Source organism: Spinacia oleracea, chromosome 4 (assembly GCF_020520425.1).
Source record: "Spinacia oleracea cultivar Varoflay chromosome 4, BTI_SOV_V1, whole genome shotgun sequence".
NCBI lineage: Eukaryota > Viridiplantae > Streptophyta > Magnoliopsida > Caryophyllales > Amaranthaceae > Spinacia > Spinacia oleracea.
Genome location: NC_079490.1, coordinates 180,443,208 through 180,461,891, shown reverse-complemented (window position 1 = coordinate 180,461,891; position 18,684 = coordinate 180,443,208). Strand labels below are relative to the sequence as shown.

At 33.6% G+C, this 18,684-nt stretch overlaps 1 protein-coding gene across 1 annotated transcript; it reads left to right on the top strand.

Moving 5' to 3' along the window:
- The first annotated feature begins 4,334 nt into the window (after positions 1–4,334).
- Positions 4,335–18,316, top strand: LOC110796883 (wax ester synthase/diacylglycerol acyltransferase 4). Its single transcript, XM_056843115.1, has 5 exons — positions 4,335–4,555; positions 8,263–8,859; positions 9,220–9,579; positions 16,820–16,957; positions 17,840–18,316. The coding sequence occupies exons 1-5, from the start codon at positions 4,340–4,342 to the stop codon at positions 17,987–17,989; spliced, it is 1,461 nt and encodes a 486-aa protein (XP_056699093.1). The 5' UTR covers positions 4,335–4,339; the 3' UTR covers positions 17,990–18,316.
- The last annotated feature ends 368 nt before the right edge of the window (positions 18,317–18,684 follow it).

The following is an 18,684-nucleotide window of genomic DNA, read 5'->3' as shown; positions in this document are numbered from 1 at the left end:
CGGGCGGGAGGGTATAATCTAAAATCCGTTCTCACCCGTTATCCGCGGCGGACATTTTTAACCCCATCATCCACAAAAATTTCTTTCATCCCCCCACCCACTTGGAGAGGATGCGTGAAGGATCTCCCAAAAACCCATATTTGGTAAATAAGTCATGCCTTTACCTAACTTTTGAATATATTAACATAAATTCATTATTAAAATTAATTGTATTAGGTATAATATTGAAAAAATATTTAAAAATGACATGCATAATTAGGATTGGATGAGTGGTCTAAGTCCAGGAAATGTAAACTTGCCCCATCACCAAGGTGGATAGATGTTATCCTTATACCCGTTCACCAACACCAAATCTATATTTATTAGTCAATATTAGTCAATCATCCACGTTTATTTTCGTTGTCAGCCTTATCTAAAATCCAAACTCGCCCATCATCAAGTGTGATGCACAATCTACATATCAAAATGTTAATTTTGCACGAAATTTTATATATACGCTACAGAGTAAATAATAATGTAGTCTTTTACATTAACATATAAAAAATATTTTTATTGTTGCAAACATAATAAGGAAACTTAATCATCTAGATCTTATGATATTAGAAATAGTTGACTACGATATATATTAGTCAATAGTAATCAACATACCCCTAAGACTTCAATAATACTCTATGTGAGGGAATAAATGATTATTTCTGATTCGTGTAAAAATATTTCGATAATGAGAATGTGAAAAAAAAAACTATTTTTGAATTTTTTTTTTACAAAAAAGTATAGGCTAGAGCTCGTCATAAAAAAAGTATAGGGCCAAGGGCCTCATTTTCTTATTTACATGCATGGAGCCTGAAATATGTTTGATACAACCTTGTTAAATATGTTAAATCAAGAGTTAACGTTTTTATACATATCCGTATTTGTTATATGATAAAAAAATTTAACAGTTGATAATATTATAATAATTATTTTGATAGTACAAGTTCAAATATTATAAGATTTTCTATACGGAGATTGGTTATCAGAAATTGCATTCAGTGGATTATAATGTAAAAATAAATTACCCAGCCACCAAATGATCAAAAATAAAGAAACAAATAATATAAATATTAAAAAAAAAATTATTGAAATTGCTTCTCAAATTTCATATTAAATTATTGAATTAGTATGTACGTTCAAGATTTATTAATCATACTTTAGCTTTAGGGGGAGAAACATTTTATACGGAGTAAACAACATGACCAATCAAATAATAATTTTAGAGTTTCTGTGTGTACGGGATATAATCTAGTTTCATATTACAATGAATTATTACCCTAAGTAAATAGAAGGTTTTACGCAAAAAATTATGAAATATGTTGGAGTAATTATTTTATTGTAGGACGCTTGTCAGATTTGCAGCTAGTGTCTAGACAAATGTATAATATATTGAGAGTTCAAAATCTTATCTTTAACGTTTAGAACTTTTTAAAAAAACTTAATTATTTTAGGTAAGATGTTTAAATTACAGTCTGTATGCACTAAGATTCTATATATATTACACTTGCTAAATAGATTATATGATAGTTTTTGTTATAAGTGACTAATTTCTATGTCATATATGAATTGGCTGTTATAAACCATATAAATTTCAAATACTTAACCTAACATATGCGATGTATGTTTGAATTAGATTATGTGTAGAATTTGATTATGTATACATATATAGGAAATGATCTATATAAGTTAGTAAAAATATTGCTAGTAAAAATATTGATGAATCTTTTAATTCTTTATCCATTTTTCCATATTAGTTATTGTTACCTAAATTACAATAAGTTAAATATGACAAAAATAATTATATATTAATTAATTAATATTAAAAGAGAGGTCAATCAATGAGTGACATTTGTCATCACCACATTGATTTCCTCTCTTTTAGTATATTATATAGATTTATATGGAGTATTCAGCCCCGATCCTGACATTTTGAGGGTCCTAGGCGAAATAAAGGGATAAGGGCCCTTCCGAAATGATACGTCTTTAACTGGAAAATAATGCCAATTTTTTTTTTGTTAAATTCATTATATTGTTGAATTCAAATCAATAAAAAATTATTATATCTCATTTGCAGGATCCTAGAATTTCAAAATCCTGCTCTAGTCGATCTCTTGAAATATTTCAATAAAATAAATACTTACTTAATTACAAGATAATTAATATGCGAAGGCGATTTTTATTTTATTTTTATTTTTACACTACAAGAATTTGTATCTTTAATGACAACCTAATTACGACGGGTCAAAAATCCCGTCACAAAAGCCTTTGCGACGGGGCTAACAACCAAACAAAGACGGGAACAGTCGTCGCAAACGTCTTTTACGACCGGTTAACGACGGGATTTTACATTAACGACGCCCCCCTTTTGTGACAGATTCACGACAGGAAATCCCGTCGCTAATCAACGATTATTGGCCTTTAGCGACGGGATATCCCGTCGTCAAATGGTACAATTTCTTGTAGTGTTAAATAAAGGTTCATTTTGAGCATAAAAAGTATCAGTTAATTTTGTCATCATTAAAATTTTATATCTATTTTAAAACTTTTAGACCCATATATAGTCCATCAAATAAGCATTTTTTTCGCCCACGTATAGTTGCATCAATTAGAACTGAGTATTAAAAGTCAACTACTACGTACATAAAATCAACGTAAAACTTAATTATCTTGTAAAGGATTAAAGGACAAAGCTTATACTACCTCCGTTCCTAAATGATCTTTACGCTTACTATTTGCACGACAATTAAGGAATTTTGGTGAACATGTGATGGTGTGGTAACAAATGGAAAATGAGTGGCTATAAATTGTCCAACAATGTTAGTGGATAAAAATTATATTAAAGTATTGTGAGTGGGTAAGTTATGGTGGGCCAAATGAGAGTTAAAATGGAAATAAAGTAGACTGTAAAGAACTTTCAGGAACGGACCAAAACGGAAAGCGTAAAGAACTTTTAGGAACGGAGGTAGTACAAATAAAAAGTTTAAAAAATTGAGACACTGTATGTACAAAGTATTATAAATAAGAATATTAGTTGCTAAAAAATAAATTTAAATAAAAAAATGACAGTAGAAGCTAACAGACACAAAAATAAAAATATTAATAAAGTTTTTTTTAAAAAAGAGTTGAACGAATAAAGGAAGATGGAAGTCAACGAGGAAAACGATGAGGGAATGAATAAACAAAATAATAAAGACAACGAGGAGAGACGAACCCTAGACCTATGGTAATTATTAAAGCTTTATCATCGACTATCTACCAATGAGCCAAAGAAATAACATGTGTGTTTAATGTGTTGTTTATTACTAATACTAATTTACTGGATATGCTATTATTTTGGACCCCTTTCCACCTTGGGCCCTAAACGATCGCACCCCTCGCCTACCCCTAGGGTTGGGCCTGGGAGTATTATGTAACGTAGTATTGGATTAGTGAAGAAAAATGACCATCAGTAACGAGGTAACGACAAAAAAGATTTTGTACCTGGAATACATCCACAAACTAACAAGGGAAATAAACCATCAATGAGTCCAATGACATTAGTACGTACAATTAACAATAAGACAATAAGACGCATTGGTAACCTTTACAAACGCGCTTTGTAGTTTGTATTATCCGTCCCTTAACACTCGACCTGTTTTGACTTTTTGCACTATTCACATAATTGACTTTGACCCTATTTTATTTCTAGTATATGAAAATAAATGTTAGTATATAATATATTGTTAGCTTCATCTTAATATATATTTTCAAAATATAATATTTTTATAAGTTTTTATAATATGTAGTTAAAGAAATTGGTGGTTAAAATTGTGCATTGGCAAACGTGTCCGGTCAAAACAGGTCGAGTATTAAGGGACATAGGGAGTACAACACAATGACACATACATTATCTCTAGAGATCATTTACTTTACAACGTTGAATATTCTCCTTATTATCAAATACGGAGTAATATCATATGCGGAGTAAATATGTACTACCTTCGTTTCAGAAAGTTTTTTACACTTTAGAAAATGTGTCTAAAGAATAAAAACGTTGACCGTAAATTCTCACTATTATATACATCAAAATGTTACATATAAGATCTTATTAGATTGGTCTCGGAATGTATTTTCAGAATATTAAATTTTTATAAATTTTTCACATAAGAAATTGAATATATTAGTAGTTAATTGGAATCCGTGCAAATAGTAACTGTAAAGATTTTTTTGAAACGGAGGTAGTAAAACAAGTATCATTGATATGTTTACTTGCTATATATAGCTTAGGCATTTGAGATAGATTGCTAAGAGTTGACTAAAAATGGAAATGAAGTTGAGGGTAAAAACAAAAGTTAAATCACCAAAAAGTTCCGATGAGGGGTGTGAGCCGGTGAGTCCTACATCGGAATGCTTCTTAACAATGAGTGTAACATCCTATATTCTTTGCTTCTTTGAATTGGAGTTTCCTCCTCATTTTCCCTCCATTTATGCTTTCCTCAACGATGTCTTCCTTAATGTTCATCCTCGTTTCTCTTCGATCGTGGTATGTACATACATGTTTCTCTCTTTATTCTTTTATTTGATGGGATCGAATTTGCATGCATGGTCAGGGCCGGCCCTGGGGCAGGGCATAAGGGGCCGTCGCCCTGGGCCCCAGGGAAAAAGCCCATATCAGTTAATCTAATCTAAGTGTGTATGTATAATATTTCATGCCCATTTGTTTACATTAGGAGACGCAGCCCAGTTGTATGTGTGCAAATGATTTCGGTATGCCCACCCAAGTTCGATCCCTACTAGGCTTTATTTTTTTTTTCCCATTTTTTGTTATTTCTCATTTGCTAACACCACAAAGTAGAGCCATATACAATCCTTATAATCATAATATTTTCTTCTTCTTCTTTTGTTAATCTAATCACACTCTTTGTTTTACTTTGGAGTTTAGAAAAAAATAATTGATTTTTAGTTTATTGTACTTCAAAAATTATTACCGACTTGCTGAATGGTCTGTTACTAAATCATTGTAGTTTTCAATTTTAAGTTTCATTATCCTTTAGTTATTCAAAACATTTATTTTATCCAATTTTAAAATTTGAAGAGGTCAAGTTGTTGTAGACTTTGTCTTATGTTACCTTAAATGTTTGAAATATTAGAATATAATTCATGTTTAATGGCACAAGTTCGAAAATATTCAAGCCTTTATATTTCGTAATTAGAGTAAATTTTTCTTGGCGAGTTTAATTAGAATAGAGTAGTATTAAGTCTTAAAAATTGAAATGTCAATTATTTACATACATTTTTTCAATCATAAAGTACAACACGTTTATGAGATTTTTTTTTTCACGTATCATTAAAAGGGCCTCAATTTTTTTTTTCGCCCATAGGCCACAAAAAAGTCAGGACCGACCCTGTGCATGGTGCTAATGTTTATATTAATTATAACAAGCTGTGTTTACGTAAACATACATGTTGGAGTTTTATGCCCCCTACTTCATATGAGTTTTTGTTTCAAAACAACTACCACATTGACAAAAAATTAAAGTTAGCTCCTTAACCAAGGTCTCGAGTTCGAGCTTTGGGTATAGAAAAGTAATCAGCTGAAAGGGATGCTGTCCATCGAGTTACCCATGAAACTCTCACTGGAGATTATTCCACTAGGTAAAGGCGGTGAGAACTACTCGTAGTAGAAAAAAATCAAAATAGTAAAGTTTCACCTACTTTATACTTTGTAAAGTTCATAGTTCATATCCATTAGTAAGTTAAAACACATGACCGAGCTAGAGGTAGCTCTAGCCACCACACACGCGGGCCGGGATTAGGTGCGTTCGCGGGGTGGCGTATGTGGTGCCCAAGAAATCTCAATGTCTATTGTTTATTTAGAACTTTAGACAATGTTCAATTTCATTTTCAATATATCTATCTTTTTTACTAAATCAACAAGATAGATTGTGTAATTTTGAAGGATGATTGTCATGAGGCTGTGTAAGTAACGGGGCATATTTAATTTTAGGGCAATGTTTATTCATGCCATACCTTGGGTTGAGATATGTTTACTCATTATTACTCCCTACGTGACTACGTCCCTAAAGGATTGCCTAATTGCAACTTTTTGGTTCAAACTTTAAAATTTTTGACCACGTACGAATTCTCGTTAATCTATATGAAAAAAAGAATATTTTACAATGGCTATACTAAACTTGTAGCCATTGTTATTTTTTTATCAGAACCGTTGAATATCTAATACTAAATCAGGACCATTGATTAGGTTGACTTCATAGTTGAAAAAAAAGTGACTTTGTATTTAAAATATATTAAGGAATAAAAATAAAATTAACATTAATAAAAAAATTCTAGTTTCTTCATTCTTTTTTGTTAATTGATGTAATTGAGTTCTTCTTCTCCATCTTTTCCTTGCTTCCATTCTTATGTCCATGTGATTCAAAATCCTGATTGTTTTTAAATTTGATTAAAACATTACTACGATTTCACAATAGCGTGAAAAAATTGACAATTTCACAAATAAGATAGAACGAGGAGGAGAAAAGATAAATAGTGGTAGAAACATTGAAGAATGTGCAGAGTGTTAATGGATATAATTAGGAAATGCATCAAGGGAGATGCAAGATTCTGGAAGTATAAAAGCGGTTTCTTCAACATATAAATATGAATGGAGTTATATATATATATATTTTTTTTATATATATATTTTTTAATTTTGTAATTGTGATTTTAAAACAAAAAAAAAAACTATCTTTTTGAAAAATATTAAGTCAAACAATCGGACGGACAAGATTAGTCTCCAAAAACTTAAGGGCTGGGAATGAAAATAAATACAATGGCTGCACTTTTATTGTAGCCATTGAAAAGTCTTCCACGAAATAATATAGTAATTAATGTGGACTATTGTTAGATTCGTTTCGATATATACACTTTTGTAATATCAAATTTTTATAATTATTACACGTATAGAATTAGAGACATTTACGTTTTAAGTCATGTTTTGAAGAGGGTGAAAAGCTAAAAGGTGTATGAGTGCACATGCATGCATGTATCTTGTACATGCACACATGCATACTTACTTTTCAAATTTTATTACCCTTTTATATATTCGAATTACGGAGTACGTAGTACTAACAAAAACTCATTTTTATGAAAACGTATTCTTTATGAATGCGTTATAATAGTGTTAATAACCTGATAAAGTATTAATTAAAGATGTAAATATGTTTAGGCGCGCGTATTGTTACTTTGAATGTGCATGAGCTAGAGAAAACGAGTGATAGTTAAGCATAAGTATGTACGTACAGAGTAATTTGCAGTGAACTACAAATGAGGGTACAAATGCCGTGTAGTTGAACCTAATTTATGTATGGAATGGTTAAGCATGACCCACCACATGACTCATTATTAGTTATATACGAAGTATGTCTTGTACTTCATGCCACATTTATAGAGGGACGAGGAAGTACAAATACATATTAGGTATGTATGGGGAAATACATATCAGAACATAAGATAAAATAGGAAAAAGGACAAAAAAATAATTAAATGGTACTTTTCTAAACACAAATGGTACTTTTTCTTTACAGAATGGTACTTTTTTGTACAGAATTGTACTTTTTTTTACAAAATGGTACTTTTTTTTACATGAATGGTACTTCCTTTTTTGTCTTTTAGCTATTTGTCTTTTAGTTGATATGTGTGTTTCCACACATATCAGATATGCGAAAAAACGAACCCATAGAGGGACAATGTAACCTAATAAAAATGTCGACTTATAATAAGCCAATACTCCATCCGTCCCGGAATACTCGACCCGGTTTGACCGGCACAGAGTTTAAGGGACTTGAATTGACTTATTTAATTTAATAGGTAGTAGTTGATAGTGGGGTATTATTTTAATGTAGTTAGTGGGAAATGTGTAAAGGGGTGGGGTTGGGGGAGAGTAGGAGTTGAATTTTTAATTATTTTTTGTATGGAGTAGGGGGTAAGTGGATTAATAGGGGTGGAGTGAGAAATAATATAATATTGTTAGAATATTTCCATTTTTAGAAACAGGTCAAGTATTAAGGGATGACCCGATAAGAAAAACAGGTCAAGTATTCCGGGACGGAGGGAGTATATGTGAATAATTTTCACTTATTTATGGTGTTTATCATGACTTGTGTTAATTACTGTCGTAATCTTTCCGTGACTGTTATGCATGTGACCAACCCAAAGCCATCTTTAGATTAATATGACAATCATGGACAGGTCAAAGACGCAAAGGGCAAGAAAAAGTGGAAGAAAATAGAAGTAAATATCAAAGATCATGTGAAAATCCCTTTACTTAATAAAGATAATATATCAACAGAAGAAGAATATAGTACACAATATGATGATTACATATCCGAGATAGCTACATCTGAAATTGCAGTAGACAAACCCTTATGGGAACTTCACATTTTCAATTACCCAACAAAGAAATCTGTTTCCACTTTGATATTCAAGTTTCACCATGGCATCGCTGATGGAACCTCGCTTATGGGAGTCGTCTTATCTTGCATTCAACGATCAGATGATCCTTCCAAACCTCTCACTTTCCCTTCTAGAACTACTTCCATCCGTCCAAAGGAGAACAAAAATAGCCATACTCAAACTATTATGAAACTTTTCAACATTGTGCCTCAATTTATGGCTTCTATCTTCTATTCTTTCTATGATTTGGGACAAAGTCTGAGGTTATTACACTCCGAAGATGATCCAACTCCAATCAGATCCGGGTATGCAAAGATCAATCAACATTATAGAATTTGTACGGTCAATCTGTTTCTTACTGATGTCAAGAGAATCAAGACAATTCTTGGAGTGGTAAGACAACGCCCGTAACCTTAATTTTTCTTAATTTTTCTTAATTTATTACTCCCTCCGTCCCTTAATACTCGCACCGTTTCGATTGGGCACGCTTGTCAATACACATCTTTGACCACCAATATCTTTAACTACCTATTATAAAAATTTATAAAAATATTAATATTTTGAAAATATATATTAAGATGAAGCCAACAATATATTATATACTAACATTTGTTTTCATACACTAGAAATAAAATAGGGTCAAAGTGAATTATGTGAATAGTACAAAAAGTCAAAACGGTGCGAGTATTAAGGGACAGAGAGAGTACGTGTTTGTGTATTTCATCATATCTTTGTGTACTTTCTGGTGTGTAGACTGTAAATGATGTTGTCATTGGGATAATATTTCTGGGAACACGATTATATATGCAAGAAATGAACAATGGACGATTAAAGAATACAAGATCCACTGTACTTATAACTCTTAATACGAGGAATGACAAAGGGTATGCACGCCCTGAAGAAATGCGCGAAAAGAACACCAAGGTTCCATGGGGAAATAGATTCTCACTCGTTGAGTTGCGAATTACAAATTTGGAAGAGGAAGATTTTAAAAATCCGCTCAAATTTATATTGAAAGCTCATAAACTTATCAAGAGAAAGAAAAATACTCCTTTTGCTCAGAATTTAATGACTTCCTTCTTCGGAGCTGTAAGGACATGTAGAGGCCTTCAGGTATATTACTCCCTACTACGTACTTTGTATCTTTAATTTATCACTTTATGGTGTCGGACAAATTACACTAATTGAAATATAAAATGTTTAAACTATAATTATTGACATCGAACTTGTATATATATAGACATATAGTTGTATCACTTGTATGTATAATAAAGTTGACGTGAATTTCCCCTAAAAAAAATAAGTTGACCTGAATCTATACTTTATTAAAAGATGTTTATAACAAATTAAGTTAACGTGTTCCGTGATACTTTGCTTATGAGTCGTCGCTCGCTGCATGTAATCTTCATAAAACCTTTACCACTAAGCTATTAGATGTTTCGATGTTATCAATGAAAAAAAACAAAATAGAAGTAAATGTGAATGTCATTAATTAGTAACTCAGAGCATCGTCCGGACCCAAAAACTAGTTTGGTTATTAAAAACAACTATTTTTTCATGAGATGCCTTTGAGATTTCGCGTAACGCACCAAATACCCCGTTACCGTTGCGCGCCTTAGCTCATTCTCCTTTCCCGACAAAACCCCTTCTTTGTTTAGCAATCGCCCCAACCCAGTTCAGCAGACCATCCCGCTCTTTCTACAACCACCGCCCCCCATACCGACGATTAACCACCAGAAATTTTAGCCCAAAATTGCTCAACTGAACCCAGATTTTTTGAAGAAATGTTTGAATGAATTGGGGGAAAATTTCGAACAATATTGATTTGGTTTATGTTTTTGATTGGATTAATTGAACAAAATTTGTTCAAACTCATGAAGTAAAACAATATTAAGATTGTTTATACATGTAATTTGTTTTTTTTTGATAAGCAAGTAGTATATTAATGCATCAAACAATTACCGAATACACAAATCATGAGGACAAGCCCTCAATGAACTGAACTAGAACAAACTGGCTAAACCAAACAGACTACCCTGCAAACAGGGTTGTAAGCCAAGTGTGATCTCTATTGCTCACTGCCCTAGGCATCACTGTATTCACTCTATTATACACATGTTTTTGTATATTGCTGCACACCCTATCTATACATCTGATTTGAGAGTTCCACATAACATTGTTTCTTTAACAACAAATATGGTAAGATTCACACATCACAAAGGTAAACATCACCCCTTTCCTGAACTTTGTAGTCCTCCTATTTAGTACCCACGTCACTGGACTATATCATGAAGGCACATAGGAACTCTGTCCATGCCAAGCTTGGCAGAACACTGTTGCCAACATCTTTCACTGTAATGACAACCAAAGAAGAGGTGCTTATGATCTTCAATAACATGCCTACACAAGAAGCACATGCTGTCTGTAGTGACCCCCCATCTTCAGTAATCTATCCTTACAGTTAAAGTCTTTCCAACATTGCCAACCAGGTGATAAATCTATGTTTAGGTTGGCCAAATCTGTCCAATACTGCAATGGTCCAAGGAACCTTAATAGTGTCAGGAACCAGGCAACAATAAAGTATTTAGGAAGTAAGGTCAACTGGTCCTCAGTCAAGTAGATTTTCATCAGATCCTTCACATGACACATGACAGATAACTTTCCAATACCAACTATCTCCTACTTTAGGGTAGTAATCCCACCAGTTCAACTCTTTAAGGTAGACATAATGGACCCATCTAACCCACATATTGTCTTTTTTATTTTTTTTTATTTTTATGTGTGTTTGTGTGTGGGTATCATCCATACATGCTTACCCATTGCTGCAATATTCCATATTTGCAGGTTTAAAAGGCCTAAACCTCATTCTTTCTTTGGCTTGCACATAGAATCCCATGCTACCATCCCAAGCCTCATAGAATCTGCAAATGCTGTTTACATCTTTATAAACCCTTTTTGGCATCACCATGGTCTGAGACCAATAAGTCTGCAGTGTCATTAGTACTGAGTTAACCAGGGCAAGTCTACTAGCAAATGACATGTTTCTTAAGCTCCAAACCTTTATTCTGGCACACATATTCTCCAATATCTTATCACATTCCCCAACTTTAATCTTCTTAGAACAGATAGGAAGACCAAGGTATCTAAAAGGGAAGCTCCCCTTAGCAAACCTGGTCATATCCAGAATTCTTTGCATATTAGCTTCAGACATATCAGTGCAGTACAGCTTTCAGGCCTGTTGTATTAGAGAAAAGATGAAACCTTTGCATCATCAGGTGAACAGACCTAAACTCCCTTTTACAGCACAAGATTAAATCATCTGCAAAGCATAGAAATCTTCTTTTTCACCCACTGCCTTCAGGATCCTAGATAAGTACTCAATGCATAGCACAAATAGGAGAGGGGACAAGGGATCACCCTGTCTGAGTCCTCTCTTGCCTTCAAAGAAGCCATGAAGGGAGCCATTTATAGAAAGAGAGAATCTAGGAGATCTGACACACTGCATAATGAGTTTAATGAAATGAGTGGGAAACTTAAGAGCCACCAACATTTCCACAACAAAGTCCCATTCCACAGTGTCAAAGGCTTTTTACAAGTCTAATTTTACGAGGCAACCAGCAGCGTTATTCTTTCTTTCATGCCCCTTAACAAGGTCTTGGCACACCATGATGCTATGAGCAATGAACCTACTGTGAACAAAAGGTACCCTGGTTCTGAGCAATAATATCAGGTAAGATCTCCCTCAGTCTGTTACACAATACTTTAGAGATGCACTTGTAGAGCACATTGCAACAGGAGATAGGCTTAAACTCCTGCACACTAACTAGGCCCTTTCCTTTGGGAATAAGGGTGATACTGGTGGCATTAATCTCTTTTAGGAGATTACCAGTGCACAAATAATCCATTATAGCATTATTGACTTCCTCTCCAATGTCACCCATACTCCTTTGAAGAAAGAACTACCAAACCCATCAGGTCTAGGGGCTTTTCCTCCATCAATGTCCCACAAAGTCGCCTTTATTTCCTCCTTCGTGTAGGGAGCATTGAGAACATTCCTCATATCTCTAGACACCAGTGGACCAATGTTTACAATTGTTGTCTTCACTAGTGTTCTATCCACCATTCTAGTGCCTAGAAACCATTTGTAGTATTCCAGGAACACATCAGGTACCTGTGCAAGACTTGTAGTCCAGTTTCCATGCATATCTTTGATGGAAAAAAATAGTATTCTGAATTTGCCTCTGTATAAGAGACCTATGAAACATAGCAGTGTTTTCATCCTTTTCTTTGAGCCAGTTTATCTTAGCCTTTTGAGAGAGGAAACTCAAATAGGCTCTGTGAGGGGAACCAAAAAAACATATTTTGAATCAAAAACAGAAAATTTGAAAACTGGGAAGAGGAGAGAAGAAGACGGGGGATGGAAATTACAGTAATGCTGACATAACCAACTATTTCAGCTCATTTCATTGCTCGACTTCATAGTTCAATAGTTCATACACTTTCAACGTCACGGTTCGCACCAGTTAAACTCATCAAATTCAAAGGTAACCTTCATACCAAAAATCAACTTTGCACCTATTTGCCAAAATCATGTTTTCTAGTTGTTAGAATATGTCTTGAATCGGTCAAACCCCTTACTGCAATGCCCCAACATGGGGATCTCGGGTATCTGTTATTTTGGATTAGGGTTATCTGTTTTGGGCCTATTTTCTAGGTTTTTTGTCTAGAGAGTGTTATAAAAACTCCCTAGGTCATAGCCTAGTCGTATTCTGTAATCTGTACTCCTCAAGATCAATAAAATTTTCCTCCCCTCTGCATGTGGACATAGCTAACACATTGTTAGTGAACCACGTTAAGTTTCCGTGTTCTTTATTTACGTTATTTAATCTTTCTTTGCATCGGTTGTAACACTAGTAAATTTCCTTGTATTTTTCCAGAGGAGAGAGAAAAGCAAGGGAATGGAAGGAGGAGAAAGAAAAGAAAAGAAAATAAAAGAAATAAAAGGGTTAATGGGGTTAAATAGAACTATAGAAGTTAACTAACATTAAAACTAACAGCGTTAGAGTTCCGTTAAGTTCAAGGGCATTTGGTGTATATTTGGAAAATTAGGGTTACTTTATAAATTTTAAAAACATGGGGTGTATTTGATGCTTTTCACGATACCTCAAAGACATTTCATGAAAAAATCATATAAATAGTTCTTAAGTTAAAAGGTTACCTACTATAAAAATCTCGCGTAGATTTTTGTTACTTTTATTATAGTGATAATGAGATTGATGGAACGCACTCTATGTTTGTACTGAATGTGTTACATTATTAGAAATGTAATTTGAAATGTTAAAATATGAGTATAGAGCTATCAAAATGGTTACTTGAATCAAGTTCAGATCTGGTTATCTCGGGTCTCAGGTCATAGCCGGGTCGGATCGCGTCGGGCTACTTTATCACCCGGGTTCAGGCCAGGTTTGGTCAGGTTGATTTTTTATCGGGTTATGTCAGATTATTTTTCATTTCGGGTATATGTTGAGTTCGAGCCAGGTCTTATTCCGGTTGGGTACAATTTTGGGTTCGGGTCTTATTCCGGTCGGGTATAATTTCAGGTTTGAGTCTTATCGAGTCGGGTTCGAGTCGGGGTTGTAGCAGCTACTTTCGAGTTCGGGTCAAGTTTGGATCGTGTTATTATGGGTCGGTTAAAATTCAGGCCAGGTTCACTATCGGCACAGGTTAAGACCGGGTCTGATAACTATCAGGTCTAGCCAAGTTTATAATCCGCAATTATTTTTTCTTAAATAATAAAATTTAATGATTTATTTCAAATTTAAGTTTCTTTTAAACCAAGTGATCGTACGTTTTTGTCAATTCAACACATATATAAAGTTAATATGGGATTACGAGTCAATAATCAATTTGATCATCTCAACATTATAAACGTAAAACGTAAAACTATTCTTTTAATTAAACATGGGCGAAACACATATTGTACGATTTTACATACTAGTAAATAGGTTAAGGTTTAGTCATAATTATTGTATATAACTATATACATTCAAGTGAGTTTCTTGTAAAAAAAAGGGTTCGAGTTTATTTGAATATAGGGCATAAAAAGTGCGAGTGTATAACTACCATTTGGTTTAAAGTCGATAATGATGATCAAGCCATGTAGGAAATATTAATTTACCATTAAAATTATTAAGATATTAAATAGATTATATTCATAGTTCGACTATTGAGAGTATAAGCCTGCATACCACTATAATGATTAAAGTCTACAAGCCGGCCTATAAGTTTATTTATAGCAGTTATACTAGTTAGCTATAAACTACTTATATTAGTTAGATTAAATGTTGTAGTAATTTGTAGTACGTACTCCGTAATTACTAATTATAATAGAGAGTTAGTTAAAACACTTATAAACTACTTATAATTTATAACTTATAAATATATGTCCAACCGAGTGTACGACTAATGAATTAATAAGACTATAACTTTACGCGGACTATAAGTTATACTTACGTATAGCTCATTAACGACTACAACACTTTTCACTTGTTCTAGATTAGATAATTTATTAAACGGATTTTTCATGAAATGCCCCTGAGGTTTGCGTTAATGCACCAAATACCCCTAATGTTTCCAGAATGCACCAAATACCCCCGAGGTTTAAAACAATATCATCAAATACCCTTATTGACTGTTTTCCGTCTATTCTGTTAACTTTTCCGTTAACTTAACTCTAATTTTTTTTTTCTATTTCCCTTTTCTTTCTTCTCTTCCTTTCTCTTTCTTTTTCTTTATTCTTTCCTCTTCCCATGGAAGTCTCTCTCCTCTTCTTCACCATTACCATTATATGAGAATCACCCCCACCATCACCACCACCGCTACCCTCTTCCACTATTCACCATTGAAATTGCTTCTTCATAGAGGCCCAATTATCAACCTCATCCGCCCTCGAAATCTCATCTTTTCTGTCTCCTATCATCATCGAACCCACGACGTTGGTTTCTCCGACATTGGCTTCTCCGATAAGCTCTAGGTGTTTGTTCTGGCGGAGGTCGCGGTGGCTGGATTTTCTCTCTCCTTCTTGAAGTCTCGATCTCCCAGCCGTGAATACGCAATCCTCGCCGCCCATCGGTCAAAGCTTCTCCGCCGGCGGATTTGATCTCTTTCTCGTCGATCTCCACCTCCATTGCTATTTCTGTTCCCGGTGTGATTTGGGGAAGAACTGTGACTTTCAAGTCCTCTCCTTCTTCTTGTTCGGCTGCCCAAGAGTCGACACCACCCCAAGGATTCGGTGACCCAAGAATCGACACCACCCCCAAAGCCCAAGAGCCACCATCTCCTTCAAATGTACAGGCCAGGTTTTGGTGATTGGGTAATATCAATTAAATCGTTTATGAGGGATTTGGAGAGTTGGGTATTATTTGAATTCAATTGATTTCAGAAGAATTGGGGCAAAATCACAACATCAATCAATAATAATCTGAAGAGGATTATAAAAGCTTTAGAATTTTGAAGATGAAGAACAACTTCCATGGATGTGAGAGAAATTAAGAGTGAAGGCCAAGGGAAAGGAGGAGAGAAAAGGGCAGCCATGGTGCTGCTGCCGTTAAAGATCCAAAGAAAAGAGGAAAAGGGAATTGGGTTTTTTTAAAAAAATAATAGTAGTTAATTTTTTTGGGGTTTAAATAATATAATTAAGGGTTAATATTAGGATTAGTAGAGATAATGGTTGAGTAAGGACAAAAAAATAAATTCACGATAACGGAGACTTAACGGAATGGACGGAAAATGCTCATTAAGGGTATTTTGTGTTATTGTTTTAAACCTCAGGGGTATTTGGTGCATTCTGGAAACATTAGGGGTATTTGGTGCATTAACGCAAACCTCAGGGGCATTTCATGAAAAATCCGTTTATTAAAATAATATGAACTTGATTTAAGTTATTATTTAGTTAGGTCAATGACAAGTCGGGTTGTCAACAAGTCGGGTAAAATCAGATAACGGGTTGTCACGGATCGGGTCAATAATAAGTTTCATCACGTTATAATCAGTTTCAGGTTGACATCGGATCGGGTGTTTAATTGGGTTCGGATCATTGTTGGGTCGGGTCAGTTCTATTATCGGTTATATTTCGATCGGGTGCCAGGTTCGGATCATGCATTAACGGGTTAAAATCGAACGTCGATTTTAACGAGTTGGATACAGTCGGATTACAGAATTCCTGTTTTAACAATATTTTATATCTCGGGTCAATTCGGGATCCTTACGTATATAGATCGATTCAAGTCGGTTTCTCGAAAGTTTTTGAGTCGGCTTTGACAGTTCTATGTATATATGTGTACAATGTTTGCAGGCAGCAACAAGAACCTTTGAAAGAAGATTTAACAATAGTAGCTTTCTTGTGACCAATATGATTGGCCCAACCGAGAAAATGAGTCTTGCAAGTCATCCTATCAAAGGCTTCTATTTCATGCCAACTGGGCTTCTATCGGTTAGCATTTTCCTTTGCTTTAATTTTTCAGCTCCAACTTTTAATTGTTCCAACTAGTTTTAACCTCGGGCGACGTCCTGGGTTACTGTATTACTGACATTTATATTTTTTCCGTTTTGAAAATATCGCACCATAGTTGATTTTTAGTTCTCTAATCGTTATTTTAACTCTTAATATATCAAATTGCGTGCAAGTAAAAAATATAAAATGTTAATATTTAGAAAATATATCCGATACAAATCTAACATGACCCTACATGACTTAAATTTTTTTAAATACGAATCACAAAAAATAGTCAAAGTCGTAGTGGGAATAGTATAAAAAATATAGTGCGATATTTCCGGAACGGAGGAAGTATTATTCTTATTTGAAAATGTTATTAATAAATTCTCCCTTTATTACATTTATTAGTATTTGTTTTGCAATGATAGCAAATAACATGTTACAACTCAGTAGTAAACATTTCATTATTTAAACGTGAGGTCGGGGGTTCAAGCCTTATACATGCTCAATTTCAAAAATTTTAAGATATGAAATTTAAATGCAATAATATACCCGCAGCGCGCCACGTGACACATAAACATTTTTTTTATTTATAAACGTCTTTTAATATATAGTATAGATTGCCGTTGTAACTTTTTGTGCATTATACAATGTCTAACCTAGAAGTATTACTTTTATATTTAATTATTGTTAAATTTTACACCGTATTTATTTTATACTATAGTAAAATCAAATTATTAACACAAATTCTTATTTAAAGGTTGTGTACAATAAATATTGTGCATCAAAATAAAATTAATTCAAAATGTGAAAAAGTAACCCCGTCTTAACATAAAAGTAAATAATGGACAATTTTTGATTTTTATTATTTTGTTGCAGAGCTTAACAGTTTCAGTAATGAGTTATATGCAAACGCTGACAATTGGTTTAGCTGTTGAAGAAGGCGTCATCGATCACCAAAGACTAATCACATGTGTGGAGAAAGCCTTTCAGTTGATTAGCCAAGCTGCTACAACTACTTCAAACTAGCTCTAAAGTCTTAGAGTGGTGATAAAGGAGGCAAATTGCGACAATTAAAATGTATTACAGTTTTACTTGTCACTTTTTCTATGGTGCTATAAGGGTGTCACGTAATCTGTGATTCATCAATTTTTTTTTTTATTATCAACGTCGTACTACTATGAAAATAGTAAAATAAGGTTGTCGATAAAAAAGAAGGAAATAACTATTTATTAAATTTTTAGTAATAATGTATTTTCTCTTAACATAAATTAAGATTATTTTAGATTTCTTTGAGGAAGAATATGTTTCTATGTATGATCTCAAACTTGATTCTGATTCCCTTCACTTGGTTGAGATCTTATTGGCGATGAGGCATGAGAAGTCAGTGGCTCAAAGCATTGTCTTTTATATCCTTCATTTTGTTAGGGGAGTGGCGAGACGGCTATCTGGTATGTGTACGTTGTAAATACATATCAGTCAACAAACGATAAAATAGGAAAAAAAAATGAATAAGTTATTACTTACTTTTACTGCTATATATATCCCCTGTCTCATTTTAGTTGTTCTATTTGATCAAAAAAAATCCAAAAGTAGTCAAATAGAGCAAGTAAACCATGCCGAAGGAATATTATTTGTACTAATTCCAACTGATTTGTACTAATTAAAATTATCATATCAAAACCTATTTTTATGTGCTGATTTATACTTCTACTAGCGATATG